Consider the following 19,612-nt stretch of genomic DNA (forward strand, 5'->3'; position numbering starts at 1 on the left):
TGCCTAGTCCTGATGATCCCCTTCCTGGTATTTGCAGCTGCTCAGGCATCACTTCAAGGTTGGAGCAGCAGCTTGAGAGTTGAAGATTGTAGATGTTCCAGGTGCCAGGGTCATCTCATCAAGATTGAACCCCCTCCAAATGTTTCTTCCTGTAAGTATCCTGTCATTTATTTAGACATTTCTTAAGTGCACAGTGTAATGGAAAGAAGACTAACTTTGGAATCAGATGACCTGGGTCCCAGTTCTACCACTTAACTCAGTTTCCTCTTCTGTAAAATGAAGGAGTTTATAGAGTAGGAATAGGACTGAATTTGGATTTAGAAGACTTGGGCTCAATTCTTGACTGCCGTTTTCTAGTTGTGGGATCTTGTCTGTCACTTCACCTTGATGGGCCTCAGTTTACTCATTTGTAAAACAAAAGAGTCGGAATAGATGGTCTCAAAGGCCCCTAAATCTATTATCCTTCCAGCTCTATGATCCTCTGACTAGAGGACCCACAAGGTCTGTCCCTCACAGCTCTAACATTCTATGATTCTATAATTATAAAATGAGGCCAAATGGAAGGTGAAGGAGTAGTCCACAGCATGGGGAAGAGACAAAAGCAAGCTCAGGGCCACTTGTATAGGAGCAAGAATCCTGGGTGCCATTTTGAGACTTCCTGGACTCTCTAATCTTATCCCTGTCTTAGGCTCCCCCTGCTGTCTCCAGGGGAAAATACACCTCGGCATAGTCCAGCCCAGGCAATGGGGAGCCAGAAGCTGGCCCTGGGGCAGCTAGCCCTGGGAGGCCAGAATTCCGGGGCAAAGGAGACCACCCAGGATTTGCCCCAGGGAGTATAGTATATAGCACACTTCCTACTCACATCGTTTCCGCCATTATAAATTCCCAATTATCCTGGTGACATCAGGTCACAATAAACATCCTTGAGCCCTCAAAGAGAAAAAGAAGCCACAGACTGTTTATTTGAGGAAGATATTAATGGGGTTTGCACCATCTCTGAAGAAGTTTGGGCCAGCTCCCTCCCTGACACACGGCTTACCATTGCGGCTCCCCCCAAGGACCGAGGTCCAAGACAATGATTGGCCCTTGGGACAGCTCTGCTTAATACTCACAGCCCCGTTCTCCCACACACATAGACCAAATGGAAGGAGATGAAGGCATAGAAAACAAAGGAAAGCATTGGAAAAGGACGCTCTTGGGCAGTTGTTCTTACTAGGTTCTTAATAGGGTTGGTCTGTGGACTTGTTTTAATAGATGATAGATAGATAGATAGATAGATAGATAGATAGATAGATAGATAGATGATAGATAGAAATAGAAAGGTAGATAGGTAGACAGACAGATAAATAGATTAGATAGATGGATGGATAGCTAGATGATAGGTAACTGTATTTCAACAGTTTCAACAGTTATCAACCAATAATTAGTTTCCTCTGTAAGCCTAAGTATTTTATTTTGTGCATTAAAAACCACTATTCTGAGGAGTCCACAGGCTTCACCAGATTGCCAGAGGAGTTCATGACACACAAAGAGTTTTTTAAAAGTCTGGTTCTAGGGCTAAATGTTATGATGTCAGAGCCAGGACAAACCTTAGAATAGGGAATGTCAGGGACCCAATCAATCTGACGCCTTCTTTTTACAGAGAAGGAAACCCAGATTTCCTTCAAGTATAGGAATCCCGCCTTGTACAACTGTCAGTCACCTTAGGGTCCAGCATCTTACAGTTTAATAGAAAGGGATCTGGAACAGAAACCAGAGGATCTAGCTCACTACCCAATTGACAAGTAAGTGTCACTTCACTTCACTTCTGTCTACCTCGTATTCCTCATCTGTCAATGAGGATAATAATAGCTCCTGCCTCCTAGGATCAAAATCATTGCAAACCTGAAAACAAAAGCAAAAACCATTCACATTGAGAAGGTCGCCTGCTTTCTGTCTGGGCCTCAGCGCCTCCATCGATAAAATGATGTTGTTGGGCTAATCATCTCTAAGATCCTTCCGAACAGGATATTCTGTTTTATTGTCGGAATGAAGTGTTGATTAGGGGTTTTTTAATTGGACCGTGAACTCTTAAAAAAAAAAGCACAAACTTTAATAACTGCCTTTCATTCCTTTGTGATCTTTTGTGTTTTATTTTTGGAATTTAAAATCATTACTCTGAGAAGGGGTTCAAAGGTTTCACCAGAATGCCCGAGGAGTCCATAACACACAAGAAAAGTTAACGCGTAACTCGACGCAATTACTTCATTGTATGGATGAAGTTGAGGCCCAGAGAGGGTATGTGACTTGTCCCAAGATGCACAGCGGGCTGAGGAGCTCGGTGTCTCCCTCTAGCGCAGGGGCTGGGAGAAACTGGAAGGTGAAGGTGTCATTAGCACTGAGGCGATTGTGCCAGGAGCCCAGGACCAGAACTCGCAACTTCGAACTTTCTACTGCGCCTGTGCAGGCGCCGGTGGCCAATATTGCGTCATTTCCGGCGTGGAGGGGCGGGTGGAGTGGTCTGTGGGTCGGACCTGTCCGCGGTGCTGGCGGAGACTCCAGGTTGCCCGTGACCCGGCCCACCCTCCCTTCCGTTCTGGCCCGGGGGGCCGGTGAGTGTCCGCGCGCCCGGGGTGGTGGGGGCGGGGCCGGTGAGGGTCCGCGCGCGCTCGAGGCGGGGGGCGGGGCCGCGGCCGGTAAGGGCCAACGTGTGTGCGCGTGCGCGTGTCTGGGGCGGGGCCGGGAAAGGCGGGAGGGAAGAAGGAGAAGTGAAGAAACTGACTAGGGAAGAGAAAAAGGCCTCTCCCGACCTACAGCCCCGCACCACCAGCTGCCTGGGGGACATCTCTCTTTGGATGTCCCGTAAGCATCTCAAACGCAACACATTCAAAACGGTACTCACCCTCTTCCCCCGCCCCATCCCCCCAATCCCGTGAAGGCAGGCTTCCCCATCCTGCTATGCATCCAGCTTTGCAACCTAGGATTCCTCCTGGACACTTCCTCACCCCCATACCCAATCAGTAGCCAAGCCTTGTCGGTCCGTGTCAGCAACGTCTCTCGCATCTGTCCCCCTCGCTCCACTCACCATCTTGGTTCCCCTCTCACCTGGCCAGCCTCCTAATTGGTCTCTCTGCTTTCCATTCCCTTCCCTCTCCCATCAGTCTCCACCTCCACCCTCCCCAGAACAGCTACATGTGATATTCCTAAAGCCTAGGTCCCTTGTTCAAAACAGCTGAATTAGCTTCCTGCTGTCTCTAGAATCAAACCTGACATTTAAAGCCCTTTTCATACTGGCTTCAGGCTGCCTCTCCAGACTTGTTTCACATCATTCCCCTTCATGTGCGACATGTTCCAGCCAAACTGGACTAATTAATTGCTGTTGTGCGTGCCCAACATCGCATCTTCTCTTTCCATGCCCTTGCCACAGACTACCAAATGCCACAACTGCATCCCTGCCTCACATCTAGCTCTTAGAATACATGCAAAGCCTAACTCAGCCACCCCCTCCTAGAAAGAAGCCTTTTCTGATCCTTCTAGAGCAGAGGTTCTTAACTGTTTTGTGTGTCCTGGTGCAGTTTGGCAGTTTGGTGAAGAATAATGTTTTTAAATGAATAAAATACAGAGAATTACAAGAGGAAATCAGTTGCATTGAAATGCAGTTGTCAAAATAATTTTTAAAATTGTTTTTAAATCAAGTTCACCAACTGGAGGTTAAGAACCATTGATCTAGATGTTACTGTTCTTTCCCTCCTCAAATTACTTTGTATGTGCTACTTCTGCACATTTTGTATCCACTCACCAGAATGTAAACTCCTTGAGGGCAAGGAATGTTTTTCATTTTCTCTTGGTATCCAGTACACAGCACTTTGCATATAGCAGATGCCTAACAAATCCTTTAGAATAGTAAAGAAAATCAGGAAATGGGGTAGGGAGTTCTGGGCAAGGAAGAATCAGGGTAACCTGTGAATTAAAGCAGGGAACAGGGAAAGAGGAAAATCAAGGAACTTTGGAAAGAAGGAGCCAATCAGGGCATGGGAGACCTGGAAAGGGGGACCTGAGAAAGGAAGATTCCAAACAAGAAGCCAGGGAAGGAAAGAATGAGACAGTGGGGGTAGGGGAGGATGTGGAGAAGGGAGACTCAGGAAAAGGGGATATTAGGAAGGGGAGAATCAGAGGAAGAAAGGACCTGTGAAAAGGGAGTTTAAGGGGAAGGTTTACTGAGGAGATGGGAGAATAAGGGGAAGGAATAACTTGTGAAAGGAGAAATCTCAGGGAAGGGGGAACACTGGTGAAAGCTAGGGAGTGGGGATCATATGTTGTTGAATATTGCATACTTCTTTACTTCCTTGCCCTCTACTAGTAGACTGGAAGAGGGTTCTGCAAACTTTTCTAAATAGAAAGCCCAAGTCCTAGCCCCATCACAAGGCACCATTGTCATCTGGTGGTTTTCTGTTAACAGAAGCCCAATGTAGAGCATAGACTACATGAACTGGAAGCGCCCCTGGATATCATTTATTCCAGCTCTTTAATTTTACAGAAGAGAAAATGGAGGCCCGGAAAGGGAAGGGGGACTTATCCAAGGTCCTACACCCCAAGTTGCCCCAACTTTGTTTTCAGCAGAGGAGGAGGCAGCTACTGAGGGCCTATGAACAGTGTTGGATATTACTAGTGTCAGTCGATCAGTCAGCAAGGATTTATCAGGTGCCTACTGTGTGCCATGTACTGTGCTAGGTTCTGGCAAACAATGACAAAAGTGAGTAGCTCTTGCCTTCAAGGAACTTACACTTTACTAAGAGTATATGTGTTTACCGAGAAGTAAAGACAAGCTATATAGGAGATAAAATTAACAAATACTTGCGGAAAAGGTTACTAACAACTGGGGGAATTAAGAGGGTTTTCTAGGTGGTACTTGAGCTGGGCCTCAGAGGGAGCCAAGTGCTTTCCCCAATGGCAATTTGACTTCTCTTTCAAAAGGACTTTCTTGTACTCTCTGCCAAGTAAGTTTTATGCTGTGGATGGGACCTAGAATGGGATTTTTTTTTTTTTGGACAGCTTTGATAATCTAATGTCCGAAGAAAGTGATTCTCTGAGAACAAGCCCATCTGTGGCGTCTCTGTCTGCAAATGAGCTACAGCTCCCCAAACAGCCTGGCTATGTGTGCTCCCTGACCGAGGAGCTCATCACCAAAGCCCGAGAGGAGCTGCAGGAGAAGCCAGAATGGCGGCTCCGGGACGTGCAGGCCCTTCGAGACATGGTTTGTAAAGACTATCCCAACCTCAGTACATCACTGGATGATGCTTTTCTCCTGCGCTTCCTCAGAGCCCGGAAGTTCGACTATGACCGAGCCTTGCAGCTTCTGGTCAACTATCACAGCTGTCGCAGGAGCTGGCCTGAAGTGTTTGATAACCTGAAGCCCTCTGCCCTGAAGGAGGTTCTGGGTTCAGGTTTTCTCACTGTGCTGCCTCACTCGGACCCTAGGGGCTGCCAGGTAGTTTGTCTCCGGCCAGGTATGTCTCTTGAATGTTGGTTGTCTGTGAGCTTGAGTTGCATTTGGTTCTTGTGGTGATGGGATAAACTTTCATTGAATTTCAAGGAAGGGGCAGCTAGGTGGTGCAGTGGATAAAGAACCGGCCCTGGATTCAGGAGGACCTGAGTTCAAATCCGACCTCAGACACTTGACACTTACTAGCTGTGTGACCCTGGGCAAGTCACTTAACCCTCATTGCCCCCTCCAAAAAAAAGGAAGAAAAAAAAAAGAAACCAAATTTCAAGGAAGAAGGACCTCAAGAGATTCTCTAGCCAACCCCTGCATTTTACAGAACAGGAAACTAAGGCCCAGCAAAAGGAGTAGACCTGGGATTTGAACCCAGATCATCTTATTCTAGATGACCTACTGCTCTCTTTCTAGTAGTAGACAATAGTTCCTTTGACCGGAAAGAAAGGAGCCCACTGGTTTTTACTCAGTGATTTGGTCATGTGGAAAGAGCTCTCTAGAGCCTTGGTAGAGCCTATAGAGCTGGGAAACCTTGAGGTATGGACCCCTCAATGGACAGTGTGACCATTGTCTGAGGCCTGGCTTAGCTAAGCCCTCATTGACAGAAGGTTGGCCCCCAGTCAAGGAGCTTTTGGCCACTAAAACTAATGGAAATGTCTGTTGAGGTGGGTTTGCACTCTGTGTCAGTGGAGAGGGCTGTGGTGGGGGTTAGGGGACATGTTAGCTATCTCTTAAGCTTTTCAAGAGCTACCACATAAGAGCTGGAGCCTGTGCCAGCAGAAAGAGCTTGCTCACCAGTGAGACAGGATAAGGCTAAGTCGAGTAGCATGAGCCTACCATGCAACCATAGATTTCCTTTTAACCCAGAGTGAGCCTGGCCCTGCCCCACAGAGCCCAAATGAGTGAATCTGAAGGTGGGCGGGAACCTTAGGCTGGGAGTCAGGAGACCTGGCACCTCAGCATCTTTAGGTTCATCACCTATAAAGTAGGATAATCATACCAGCTGTCAGGCAGCCTGCCCTCAGGGTTGTGAGGAAAGCACTTTTTAAACCTTAAATTGATGCTGTACAGCTAAGAGAGGGTATTCTGGGACAGAAGACACTACCCATTGTCTTCCAAGCGCCATGGCTTGGGGCTCCCAGCCCAGAGAACTGGGGGCCGATAAAATAGCTTAGAAGTGAGTAGTCCCACTTCAAATAGTCATTTTTCAGTCATGACTGACTCTTTGTGACCCCATTCGAGGTTTTCTTGGCAAAGATACTGCAGTGGTTTGCCATTTCCTTCTCCAGCTCATTTTACAGATAAGGAATCTGAGGCCAACAGGGTGAAGTGACTTGCTCAGGCTCACACAGCTAGCTAGTAAGTGTCTAAGGCCAGATTTGAACTCAGAAAGATGAGCCTCGTGCTCTGGCCACTGTGCTACCTAGCTGCACCTGAGTAGTTTCACTAGTCTGGGCCTAAGCTTGGACAACAAACTTACAGACCAGCTCTGGGCCCATACTTGAAGCCTTTACAGAATGTTAAGAGGGCCCATGTTTTGGGTTGTGATGGTATTAAGCCTGTTTTAGCTCCTTGGAAGCAGGAACTGTGTTTTTTGCTTTTTTTTTTTAAATCCCCTGTGCCTAGCCCAGTACCTGGTAAAAAAAAAAAAGTAATCAATTGATTGATGATTGATTTGTTAACATGACTCATCATTTTTTTATTCACATTGACTTGACATTGGCTCAGAAAGGATCAATTTCTTTATATTGCTCATTGATCAAAGTTCCTGTCTTTTACAATCACACATACACACTGCACCATAGGCATACCAACCATTAGACTAAAAACAATTGGAATTGAAAGTAAAATACTTCTTAAGCCAATAAAAGTACAGTGAGTTGTCAGCAACACCTTGTAAAAGAAATAAAACAGATTCAGAGTCAGGAGACCTGGGCTGTATTCTTGGTTCAGTCCCAAGGTCACATACCTTGAACAAATCTCTCTGGGCCTCAGTTTTCCCATTTATAAAATAAGAGGGGTAGAACTAGTTGGTCTCCAAGGCCTCTTCCAGCTCTGTTAGTTACAATCCAAGAAAGAACTGTGAGACAAACATTTTGTAATCTGTGAGCTGTAAAGCAGGGATTATGGGAATCTGGACTGTTGTCACAGTCATCATTGTCATTAGTGGAATAGGGAGCAAATCCCTTAGGTTCTTTAAGCCTTAATTTCCTCATATGAAAATACAGATAACAATATGTATAATAATAAGAGTTAGCATTTGCTTATTTCTTAAGGGTTTGCAAATCCAACCCCTGCATGTCATCTCATTTGAGCCTCACAGCAGCCCCATGGGAAGTAGGTGCTGTTATTATATTCATTTTACACATGAGGAAGCTGAGACTGAAAAGGTAAATGTCCAAGGTCACACGGCTAAGGAAAGTGTCTGAGGAAAGATTTGAACTAAGGCCAGGGGTTCTTAACCTGTTAAAAGATAAAATATGTTGATATCATATATATATACACACATAGATTTTATGCATTTCTGAGTTTCTAAACTTTTTCTGTGTTGTCTTGCAGCTTCCGCAAAACTCCCACTAAATTCCCATTTAATCTCTTATGCCAGCCCAAAATATATCAAAATCACAATGGAGAAATTCATGATGTGGAAGGGATAACTGTGGTGATTTTAAATAAAGTAAAATAAGGAAAATATTACAAGGAAAGTAAATTATATTGAAATGCAGTTATTAGAGATTTAAGAACAAAACATGTTTGCACATCCCTGGTTAAGGATCCCTGAACTCAGGTCTGCCGACTCCAAGTGCAGTACCCCATCCTCTTTGCCATCTAGCTGCTGGTATAGCACACAGCTGGACACCTCTGCTGAAGAGGATGAAGTACTGGCAGCAGGAAGACCTGGGCTCCTGTGCCTCTGATATAGATGTGCTGTGTGACCCTAGACCAATCACTGAGCTCCTTGCTACTCTAGGCAGCTCTCTCTAAGCTTCAAAGTCCCCTCATTTGGGAGTCCCCTATGCAGTACCAATGAAATCCTAGGCCCTGTTCCTGTTCCCTCCTTCTTCACAGGCCTATTGAAAAAAATGTTTTGTCAACTGTAAATGCTAGAGAAGTGCAAGCTATGTATTGTTATTACTGTTCATTTCTCCCCTCTGTATCTTGCAACCTTAGATAGATGGATTCCAAGTAACTACCCAATTACTGAGAACATTCGTGCCATATATTTAACGTTAGAAAAGTTGATTCAGTCTGAGGAGACCCAGGTGAACGGAATTGTTATCCTTGCGGACTACAAAGGAGTTGGCTTAGCCAAGGCTTCTCATTTTGGTCCTTTCATAGCCAAAAAAGTGATTGGAATTCTCCAGGTAAGGTCCCCACTTGGGTTGGGGAACAATACATATATACATTAGCTTATTGCCACTTTATCCTTTATCCTTGGGGTTGGGGGCTTGGGGGATGATCTGGCTTTTCTCTTAGAATCTGGATTGCACAATTTTTCCCTCCAAGCTATGGATGATTTGGAAGTTTCACCTTAAATTATGGGCTTACCAGTGTCTCTGGTGGCTTCCCTGAGCGTCAGTAGTTTGAAAAATATCAGCTCTGAAAGTCTGAAGTACAGAAAGCAGATAGGGCCAACTCCTTAGAAACTGGCTTTTCTTTTTCTAGGATATGGAATCTCACTTTTGTAGTCATTTATATGAAATGTATATGGATGAAATTTTTCTCTTTTTTTGGATGAAGTTTTTCAAAGCCAAACCTAGAGAAAAGTTTAAGTATTTTTGTGCCTCAAATTGTTGAAGCAAATTGTGATGTTTTCTTTTTTTATATATTTTATTTCATTTCCAATTACACATAAAAACAATTTTAACTTTGTTTTTAGGAATTTTGAGTTCCAAATTCTTTCCCTCCCTCCCTTCCCTTTCCCCTCCTTGAAATGGTAAGGAATTTGATCTAGATTATACATGTGCAGTCATGCAAAATATATTTCCATATTAGCCATGTTGTGAAAGGAAACAGACCAAAAAAAAAAACCCACTAAGAAAAATAAAGTAAAAAAAAGTCTGCTTCAATCTGCATTCAGATTCCATCAGTTCTTTTCTAGATGTGGAGAATATGTCTCAGATGAGAATGTTATCACAGTTCTTTTTAACATTTGTGACCCAAGGCTTGGTGCTGGGGAAGGGCTGTGGTGACACTGTGCTAGCAGGAGCCAGGTTCTGACAGGGCCCCTCAAGCCGGGTGCTTTGTGCCTGTAACCTGGGGATCGTCCCACTGAGGGCATTTGACAGTTTGGCAGTCAGAAGGGTGGCTGCCTACTGAGGACCTTTGTGGAGCCAGAATCATTGACTGAGGCATGGAGGGGGTAGGGTGCACACATGCTTTGGAAGATGGTGTGTCTACATTTTGGAGAGTCTGGCTCTTCTGAAGCATCATAAGAGATGAGCAAAGGTCAGTGGAAGCTCGAAACATGCAGCCCCCTGATGTGGGCCCTAGCTCGGGGGCTAGGCATCAGATTCTAGAGAAGCGAGTGGTAGTTACCACAGCTTATACAATCAGAAAGCACACTAGGGCATGCCGTGCCCAGTTTTGCTGTGTCAGCAGGCTGACTCCTACAGCCCTTCTCCCTCCTCTGTGTTCTCACAGCCACTGCTCTTAGCCATTTCAGCTCTTCTGTGACTGTTGTGGTAACCATCCAACTACCCTTCCTGCCTCCAGGCTCTCTTCTCTACGGTCCATCCTGTGTACTGCCTCATTGGGAAGTGAGCTATCTCCTTTTTTTTTTGTTTTGTTTTGTGGGGCAATGAGGGGTAAGTGGCTTGCCCAGGGTCATGCAGCTAGTATGTGTCAAGTGTCTGAGGCCGGATTTGAACTCAGGTCCTCCTAAATCCAGGGCCGGTGCTTTATCCACTGTGCCACCTAGCTGCCCCTGTGAGCTATCTCCTTTAAACCTCATGTGTGAAATGAGGGAGTTGGACTAAGTGTCTCCGAGGTCTCTTCCAGCTCTGATGTTCTGTGTTCTAACACTCTAGGTTCTTAGTCTTCCTGAATTAACTCCATCTCATCACATTGGCAGAGGGCCTTCTCCCTGCGACCTGTCATGGTCCAGGTCTCTTCTAAGGTCCTTTCCTACTCTACCATCCTGAATAAATGCCATCCTACTAACTTGCCCCTCACCATTTACATGTGCCTGTCTAACATAGGATAGACCAGCTTGAGTGTTAGTTTCTGCTCTAACTTATTTGGGGACATGGTTCTGTCTGTGAATTTAGCTTTTCTTTGGCATCAACACTATAATCTGCTCAGCTCTCTGAGCACAGGGGAGCTTACAGGTGTTTAAGTGATGTAAGGATTTGGAGGGTTTGGCATTTTCTGGGTCTTTCCTAAGAATCATATCTGACATTAAGAGGAACGGGTCCTGGCTCCCTCTAGGAAGGCTACCTGTCCAGAAGCTAAGTTCCTGGTTTAGGTCTCAGCTTTGGTTTGCGTGTGAGAAGCAGATACAGAAATGGACATCTAAGCTGGCTGTTGTTGGCATCTTGGTACAAGGAAGAGAACATGGGCCTGGCAGTCTGGAGACTTGGATTTGAATCATAGCTCATAGTTAGACAAGTTACGTAATAACCAATCATTTGCTCATAATTAGACAAGTTATGTAACATCTCTGAGACTCAGATTCCTCATTTATCAGAGAGATAAATAAGCCCCAGCCTGCCTGCTTCATGTGGTGGTTGTGATCATCAAATACGATATGAAAATGCTTCATAAATCGTAAAAACATGAAATACATATGAGCCATGACTGTTGAGGTCCATCAGGAGGTGTTTTGCATGGAGTGATTGCAGATGTCTCAGAGGTAGGGCTAGACAGACTGTTTTCTACAGAGGTTTCCAGACGTTCTAAAATCACTTTTCTTTTCTCATCACAGGATGGGTTTCCCATTAGAATAAAAGCTGTTAATATTGTCAATGAACCTCGAATATTCAAAGGCATTTTTGCTATCATAAAGCCATTTCTGAAGGAGAAAATAGCCAACAGAGTAAGTGACTTACTTCTTCCTGTCAGTGGCAGCTTTAAATATTGGCCTTTTCCCACTTCCTTCCCATCTTTGAAGAGGTTCAGGACTGCTGGTGTGGAACACTATGGATAATATCAGACTTTTTCTGTTTGTTAGTTTTGTTTAACTCCGCGCCCCCCCCCCCGTCTTTTTTTTTTAGGGGATGGCTCTCTGGGAGGAGGAGGAAGAGGGAATGCACTAGGTGATGTAAAAACAAAATATATTAATATGAATTGATCTGTTTTTTCCCAGGTGAAAGCATTTTTATTTTTTAAAATAAAAACATTTTTATTTATAGTTTTGGATTCCAATTTTTATCCATCTTTCCCTCCTTCCCCTCCCCCCACCTTGAGGCAGCAAACAATCAAATATGGATTATATATGTATGATTATGCAAAACTTTACCGTATTTATCATTTTGTACAAGAAAACTTAATTAAAAGGAAAAAAATGAAAGAAAGTGAAAAAAATAGCATACTTCAGTCTGTTCCATCAATATCAGTTCTTTCTTTGGAGGTAGATAGTATTGAATTTATTTTTAAAATAAAGGTTTAATATAAGCTTTATTGTAATATAGTAATTATATTATAACATGATATATAAGTATAGTATGTTATATTTATATTATATATGCATAATTATGATATATTCTAGTGTATGTTTTACTATAAAGTTTTAATTTAAACGTTAACAAGTTTAAAATAAAGTTTGGCCTTTTCTTATGGAGTAGCCCCTCAAGATGGATGTTTTCCTTATAGTCTTTTTTTTCCCTACTGTCTTATTTTTGATGAGTGAGTGTTTTAAGTTTGTCATAAGGGCAGACTGTGGAGATGCAAACTGATAGTTTCTTCTTCTTTTTTTGCGGGGCAATGAGGGTTAAATGACTTGCTCAGGGTCACACAGCTAGTAAGTGTCACGTGTCTGAAGCTGGATTTGAACTCAGGTCCTCCTGAATCAAGGGCCGATGCTTTATCCACTGTGCCACCTAGCTGCCCTCTTAATTTCCTCTATCAGGATCCTTCTAGCTCTGACATTCTGTGAGTCTGAGGTTCCTTCTAACTCTAATATTCTATGATCTGTGTATGATCCATTCTAGCTCTGAAATTCTGTCATCTAAGTTTAACAAACTGAACCAACCTTTAAGTATAAAAGAGGAAATTTGTCAAAGTTAATTAGCATTGTGGAGACAGTGTCGAGTCCTCACTCAGCTCCCTCCTAGTCACATGACCTTGTACTTCTGCCTCGGTTTCAGTTGTCTTATCTCTAAAATGGAGGGGTTGGACTTGATGACCTCTAACCTCTTCCAACTGTAGATCTCATGATTCACTGCCTCTCTCTCAGTCTGTTTCCTCATCTGTAAAATGGCTGTAATAACCTGTCCTGCTTGCCTCCCAGGATATGCCTCACATAGGATAATGTGTATACAGTACTCTAGAACAGTAAAAGACTGTGAAATGTGAGCTATTCTTATTCACTCACTTGTCTGTGTCTCCTTACCCTTGGTGGAATTTTGTAGCAACAGGTAGAAAAGCGGCACTGTTCTGACATCTTTATACATGTGCTTCACGGACTCTTCCCTGTTTGTTTCCCTTCAGTTTTTCCTTCATGGATCTGATTTGAATTCTCTACACCTGAACCTTCCAAAGAGTATCCTTCCTAAGGAGTATGGAGGCACTGCTGGTGAGCTGGATGTAAATGCCTGGAAAGAGGTGCTGCTGGCCTCAGAGGAGGACTTTGTGAAGGAGTTCTGCCGGCCTCTCCCTGCCGGCAGTCGCCTTCTCCAGGAGACCCTGCTGGTGGAGGGAATGACCTCCGAGGTACAGGGTGATGACTCCATTCGGGGAGTAAAGTCACAACTGTACTCCTGCTATTAACCAAGAAGTCGCATAGTTTTCTACGTATGTTGCAGCCATTAAGTCATTTCTTTCTCCTTCCTGAAGCATAAAAGGAGACTTTGAAGTCCCCTGGGTTTGGCCCTATCCATTATAATTCAACTAACAGGACAGAATTTAAGCCTGATGAAGTTATGATCAGCTTTAAAACACAAATATATTACAGAAGGTGACATGTAGGTAAGTTGCTTGAGAATTAGTCTAAGACAGACATTTGTAGTCTACCTTTAGGCCCCTTGGGAACATCACCAGTGGTCATTCTGTGAATCCCTTTGAAATCATTAATCTGGTAGCTGTACTTTTGGGATATATGCTATAATTTCTGTCAGATTGGGTATTTCCTTCCCTAACACATTTCAGCTCTCCCATGCTTCGGTAGGTGGTTTCTTGAGCTTCTGAGGCAAAAGCCATTTCCCAGTTAGTGACAACCCACTGGTGACAAAGCTCTCTGCACTTAACTATTAATTCATTGCTAGGGCATCTTGGTGGGACCAACGAAAGCTTGTGCTCCCCTGGCATAGTCTTTTGAGAACTCAGTCCACTCAGAGGGCTTGAAAGAATCTCATAGCAGCTGCAAAAAGAAATCCAGTGGAGAGCAATCCAAGCTGTAATAAGAGAGGTCTACTGTCTAGGAGAAACCAGCCCATGACAGGAGAGCTCATGCTGTTGCAGTGGAGATAGCTAGGAAGATTATGAAGATTAGAGGTGGTCCCCTTGTGTCTGGCTTCACACCCATTTAGTTGAATGATCACTTTCCCTGCACCTCTACTGTCATCACTGCGATCTATCAGGAGTTGCTAATTCATAACCTGTTCCCTTTTTTGAAACTGGGATGGTTTAGAGGGATCAGGACACCATCAGAGGGCTTCCTTTTAGAAATCGGGAGCCAAAGAGGTTGTGGCCCCTTAGAGATTCCTGCTGCTGTGATCCCCTTGGTCCAGTAGCCCTGAAGGTCTCAGCCCTCAATCTTCACTGAATCTCATTCCCAGGAAGACAGCCAATATGGCACGATGTAGAAGGGTACAATTTTAATAGATGTATAATCATCAGATTTCAGTGTAGTATGACAGGAAGAGCAGCAGTCAGTAGTCCCTGTGGTTTATTTCTACCACTACTAACTCACTGTGGAGTTTAACCTCTGTGGACCTCAGATTCTTTTTGGCTGTAAGATCCTTGGACTCAGTGTAGTTAGTGAGTAGTATCTTCCATCTGTTTTCTGCTTGCTGGTGGAAGCTGTGGCATAGTGGATGGAGTTGGACACTGAATCGAGACCTGGGTTCTGCCACATACCAGCAGTGTGATCCTGGCCAGATGTCAGTGCTTCAGGTAGCTCTAAGACTGGAAGTTACAGAGGAGGTGCTGATCTATAGCTGTAAAGGAAGTTTGCTCACCTCAGAGTCCCCTATGAAATCCCACATATAGTCCTATCCCTTCCCACCTATAAGATGCAGAGATGGACCAGACTCGGGAGACCCTGGCATCTCTATTTGGAGACAGACATCACTAGGGGGAGTTCCCACATCACTTTATATTCCAGATCTTTAGACACCTAAATCTTTGCTAAAGATCATTTTTTTTAGTGACCTATAATATTGTGAAGTCAGCAAAAGTTTCTCTGAGTATGTAAAAATTCAGAAGGTTTTGGGAACCAAATGGAGGCAGGATGTTAAAAAGGATTTCCTGCAAGCTTTCTGTCTGTAGATGGGATTTCTACCTGCTCATTAGAATTCCTGAGCTGCTTTGCCACTCCAGCCCAGCCCCTTGTCTCTCTCATCCCAGCTCGAGAGGCCTGTGATGTGTCAGCTTAGAGTCAGGTCAGCCATTCTAAACCTGGGCTGGGAGTTTCAGCACTGTACATCATTGTCAGGATTTTGCCTTTGCCCTGCACCCCAGTAAGATTAAGGTTTGATGTCTTTAGACTTGGTTTATGTCTGATTTGTTGCATATACAAGATGGTTTAAAACTGCAGCCTCACCCTTGATGTGCTGCTTCTCTGCATTTTAATGCACTGTAAAACCAAGAGCAAGGAATATATTTAGCTCCCTAGAAGCAGAGCAACCCAGACATCCAGAAGCCATTTGTTTATACTTTTATTCCCAGGTAGTTCATCTGTATCGCACTTTCTGAAAAGCACTTTCTAGACAGGTTTTTTCCTGGCGAAATTCCATTTACTTTACCTCCTTGGTGCCAATTCTCATTCAGGGAAAGCTTGTCTCCCCATATTGTGTCCTCTAGAAAAGAGCTGAGATATTACATGTTTTGAGTGCCAAAATGATAATGGCAGTGTGCCTCAAATCACCAAAAATGGCCTGGAAAAACATAGGCTTTCAGTCTCGGGAGGCCTCAGACGTGAAGATTCCACCTATTTCAGAAGGGAAAACCCATTCCTAAAGGCAGGGACAAGTTTGTCATCGGGGCCTGTTGGATCTAGATTTGGAGCAGGGGAATGATTAAAGGTTTGCCCAGGCCAGCAGTCAGAAGTAGAATTAGCAGAAGAAAATTGAAAAGCTGACAAGGAGCAGGAGGAGACTTGATTAGAAGTGCCTTCTGGTTACTGGAAGGAAGCAGAAGAGGTAAATGGAAGAAGATTACTGTGGTCCAAGGTTCCTGAGCATTAGTGGCTTCAGTATATGGCCTTTTGAATTACCCAGCATTAGCTGTTTGTTCATAACCTTCAGTATGATGTAGCAAACTAGAGATGCTACACAAAGACCAGGGCATGTTGAGTTTCCCTCAGCTCTTCAGGAGTCTCTGAATCCAAATCTTCTCAATGGGTGCTCTCACTCTGATGGGACCCAGGCAGGAGTATCCTTTCTTGGGCTGCTGTGGGTGCAGAAGGATTTTTTATCATTAGACATGCTAAGGTTTGAGCGAGGATCATGAGTGGGGAACTTACTGGGAGGCCAGGTGACCCCTACACATTGTCTCATTGAGGCATTTTAAGGAATTCTTTCCTGGCAGTGAATAGGGACAGCAAAAGGCAACCGTGGGTCAGGCTTTTTCCTTTGGCTTTGATACCAACAAGAAGGATGCTAGAATGGGAAGCAGATTGTGCCATAAATCATACTTAGGACTTTTAAAAGTGAGAGTTACAGCTGTCACAGCTGCATAGGATTCTTTCCTTTGGCTCTCCCTTTGAGGAAAAGTCCCAGCCAATTTTATAAATGTCTGAAGCTGTTTCATCTCCATATTGTGCCATTGCCGTGGCCTAACTCCTGGTGGAACACAGCCCTTAGGGGATCTCTCACCCTTATGCCACCGTCCACAATTTGGGTCTCAGTTGTTCCATTTGGTAAAAGGTTAAATGATCTCCAAGGCTTCTTTCAGCTCTGAAGTCGATGATTTTATGAACAACTTGTAATTTAGAGAAACGTGCCCCTATTAACTGGTCCATTCAAACTGATTTGATTTTCCTCTTGTTTTCTTCTAGCTCAGAATTCTAGAATACTGCAGTCCCCTCCTGAGTTCATCTTGTGCCTTTTTAGGGGACAAACTAGGAGCCTTAGAAGCAAGTGAAAGTAAGAGAGAGCTTTGTTTGGGTAGAAAAAGCTCTGGGTTTGTAATTAAAAGACATGTGGGTTGGAATCCTGTAGCCTAGAGCAAACTGTTCCCCCTCTTTAGGCCAGAGTTTCTTCCTTTGTAAATCAAGGGGATTTGACTAGATGATCTATAAGAATCCTTCTGGCTAAAAATCATATGATTTTGTCTTTCTAAAAAAAGACCTTATTGTTGGTGAACATTTCATCCTCGACACTTGATGGCAAACCAGCTTGGAAGAGACAAAAAAATATGTTCCTTATTAACTCCAAGAAAACTTAAGATGCCTGGTAGTTCATACAGCTCTCATCAAGTCAGCTGTCCTGGGAGGTAGGCATGTAAAACACCTCAGGCTAGTGTCAGGTCACTTGTCAATGAAAATAGAGATGGGACAGATACATACATGTGCATATGATTCTGTACTCTTTAGAACTCCCCCTGCAGAGGTTTTGAATTGCCCTGTTTTAGACTCAGATGAATTGTGGGTAGCTTGCCATCTTTCCACCCTGGGTGGCCAGGCAGCTGAAGGGAAGCATATTCTAGTACCTCCTCCTGTTTGTGTTTCAGCTTGGATCATTTTCCTACAGGAAGAATGAATGACTTTTCAGCAGTTAAGCTATTGATGGTGGTGTGGCTGGCTCATCCATTGGTCACTGAGACTGTTATGAAATAAAGGAACAGGGATAATCCTGAGTAGGAAAGGTGAAATCCTGAGTCTAGTACAATATTAGGAACCCTGGTATGGAGAGTCAGAAGACAAGTTCTTGTTCTGGCTATGTGACTAAAAAGCTGTGTGACCTTAGGCAAGTCATTCGCCTGTCTGGGGCTCAGTTTCTTTAGCTATGGAATGAAGTTGGACTAGTTGGTCTCTAAGGTCTCTTCCAATTTTGATAGTCTCTGCTAACATTCCTTTCTGTTCTAACATTCTTGCTGTATTCTAAGGTCCTTTCAAGCTCTGAGGTCCTTATCCATTCACCATTGCTTGTTCTGGGTGAAGCCAGGATTGAAGGGATTTATACTGACTTGGTAAACCAAAGGGAGTGTGTGCAACAGAGGTATTAATCAAATCACCATCTGGTTTTAGAAAAGGGTCCAAAATGGTTCTGAGTCACACAAATATTTCTGGAAGGAAGGACCTTTCACTGATATAAGGGCAATAATTCATTAACTGTTGCTTGCTTGTTTTGTTGGCTAAGTAAGCAATTAGTTTGCGTTCTTTTTTTTTTTTTAAACATAAACAAGCAGAATTGTCTCCTTGGGCACCAAGTCAATGGCTGCTTGGGTTAGGCCTGCTTCTCTTGGTGCATGGAGGGAGGATGAGGCTGGGGGAAGGAAAGAGGATCAAGAGCAGACCTGTTGCTCTTTGTAGTTGGAGTACTTGAATCTATGCCATGGCCTAAAGCCAGGCAACATAGCCTCTGCTTCTCAGGTGGTAAGAGGAGGTCTTGCTTATGTCCTTTGGCCAGTTTGGGGCACAAGTTATGTCATTTGTCACATTCTTTCTTTGAAACTGAGACTCTGTGGGTGTTAATGTGCACCTGGAGGTGGACTGAGTCTAATTCTGTGTTTACTTTGACAAGATATTTATTTTTATAATGCATTTTATAACATGGTGTGGTGAAAATGTGTTGTTTTATTATGCATGACTGGATCTTACACAATAAAAATCTATCTTGGGTTGACTGTGTGTGGAGGTGTTTCAGTGACATGAGTTGAAATGTGAAATGGTCCCTTCCAGCTCTAATATTCTGTTTCCTAATGAATAGGCTCATTGATTCATTGACTAAACAAGCATTTATTAAGTGCTTACTAGGTATGTATGTAGTTAGGTCCTGGAGAAAAAAAAATTGAAATCCAAAGAGTCCATCACCAAGAAGCTTCAGTTTTACTGGAAGTAATTTTAGGGACCAGCTAGTCTAACTCACGATCTTTAGAGATGAAGAAACCAAGGAGCAGAGACAAACACAGTGACTCACCCGTAATCCCATAGTGAGGACGGGGGTGGAGCCAGAATTGGGACCCAGGTCTTCCAGATGCAAGCTTACTCTTTTTCCACTATACCGCACCATCTCTTACATCTCTAAATGACTGTACAAGTCCTATGTATTTATCTGGTTTTGCATTTTGAGGGGAAGAGGGGGGAAAGCAGAATATAAACCAAACAAATCTCAGGTTAAAAAATGGTCATGTGGTGCAAGATGCTGGCAATCACACCTCAGGAAGGTCACAAATTCCTTCAGGCTCCTAGACACAAGTTTCATAGTTTTGTAAACTCTGAATGGTCCAGGAGTGAAGAGAGAAATTGTACTGGGGCACCAAAGAGAAAACCTACAACAGGAGCCTTCACTGTGCCCCCTCCCCCACAGTACATACCTGGGGGGTGGGGCAGGGAATACTGAGTTGTTGCTTTCCCAGAAAAAAATGAGAGTGCCAATGTCCATACTATCACAATTATGTCCCCCATGTCTAGATCATGCCAGCTGCCAGAAAGATCCTTTTTCTCTGCTACTTTAAGGTTTTTGAAGTATTTTTGTTACAACTATGAAGTGGATAGTACCAGAATTGGCTTCATCTTACAGATGAGAAAGGAGGCTCTGAGAGGTGCAGTGATTCATCTGAGGCAGGATTTAAACCCAGGTGTCCAGACTCTTTAAC

At 43.9% G+C, this 19,612-nt stretch overlaps 1 protein-coding gene across 3 annotated transcripts; it reads left to right on the forward strand.

Annotated features, from left to right (window-relative positions):
* The first annotated feature begins 2,489 nt into the window (after positions 1 to 2,489).
* Positions 2,490 to 18,630, forward strand: TTPAL (alpha tocopherol transfer protein like). 3 transcript variants are annotated; one of them, XM_043988444.1, is made up of 5 exons: positions 2,490 to 2,591; positions 5,032 to 5,486; positions 8,645 to 8,838; positions 11,400 to 11,510; positions 13,124 to 18,630. In XM_043988444.1, the coding sequence occupies exons 2-5, from the start codon at positions 5,045 to 5,047 to the stop codon at positions 13,400 to 13,402; spliced, it is 1,026 nt and encodes a 341-aa protein (XP_043844379.1). In that variant the 5' UTR covers positions 2,490 to 2,591; positions 5,032 to 5,044; the 3' UTR covers positions 13,403 to 18,630. The 3 variants fall into 3 exon arrangements, with proteins under 3 accessions (XP_043844379.1, XP_043844381.1, XP_043844380.1); XM_043988446.1 differs by lacking the exon at positions 2,490 to 2,591 and adding an exon at positions 2,719 to 2,841; XM_043988445.1 differs by lacking the exon at positions 2,490 to 2,591 and adding an exon at positions 2,725 to 2,873.
* The last annotated feature ends 982 nt before the right edge of the window (positions 18,631 to 19,612 follow it).

This window comes from Dromiciops gliroides, chromosome 2 (genome assembly GCF_019393635.1).
Source record: "Dromiciops gliroides isolate mDroGli1 chromosome 2, mDroGli1.pri, whole genome shotgun sequence".
Classification (NCBI taxonomy): domain Eukaryota; kingdom Metazoa; phylum Chordata; class Mammalia; order Microbiotheria; family Microbiotheriidae; genus Dromiciops; species Dromiciops gliroides.

Excerpts from the sequence above, each read along its gene's own strand:
- TTPAL (XM_043988444.1), top strand. The coding sequence starts at position 5,045 with ATGTCCGAAGAAAGTGATTCTCTGAGAACAAGCCCATCTGTGGCGTCT. Across the intron at positions 5,487-8,644 it reads GGTAGTTTGTCTCCGGCCAG|ATAGATGGATTCCAAGTAAC; the intron begins GTATGTCTCTTG and ends TTGCAACCTTAG. Across the intron at positions 11,511-13,123 it reads AGGAGAAAATAGCCAACAGA|TTTTTCCTTCATGGATCTGA; the intron begins GTAAGTGACTTA and ends GTTTCCCTTCAG.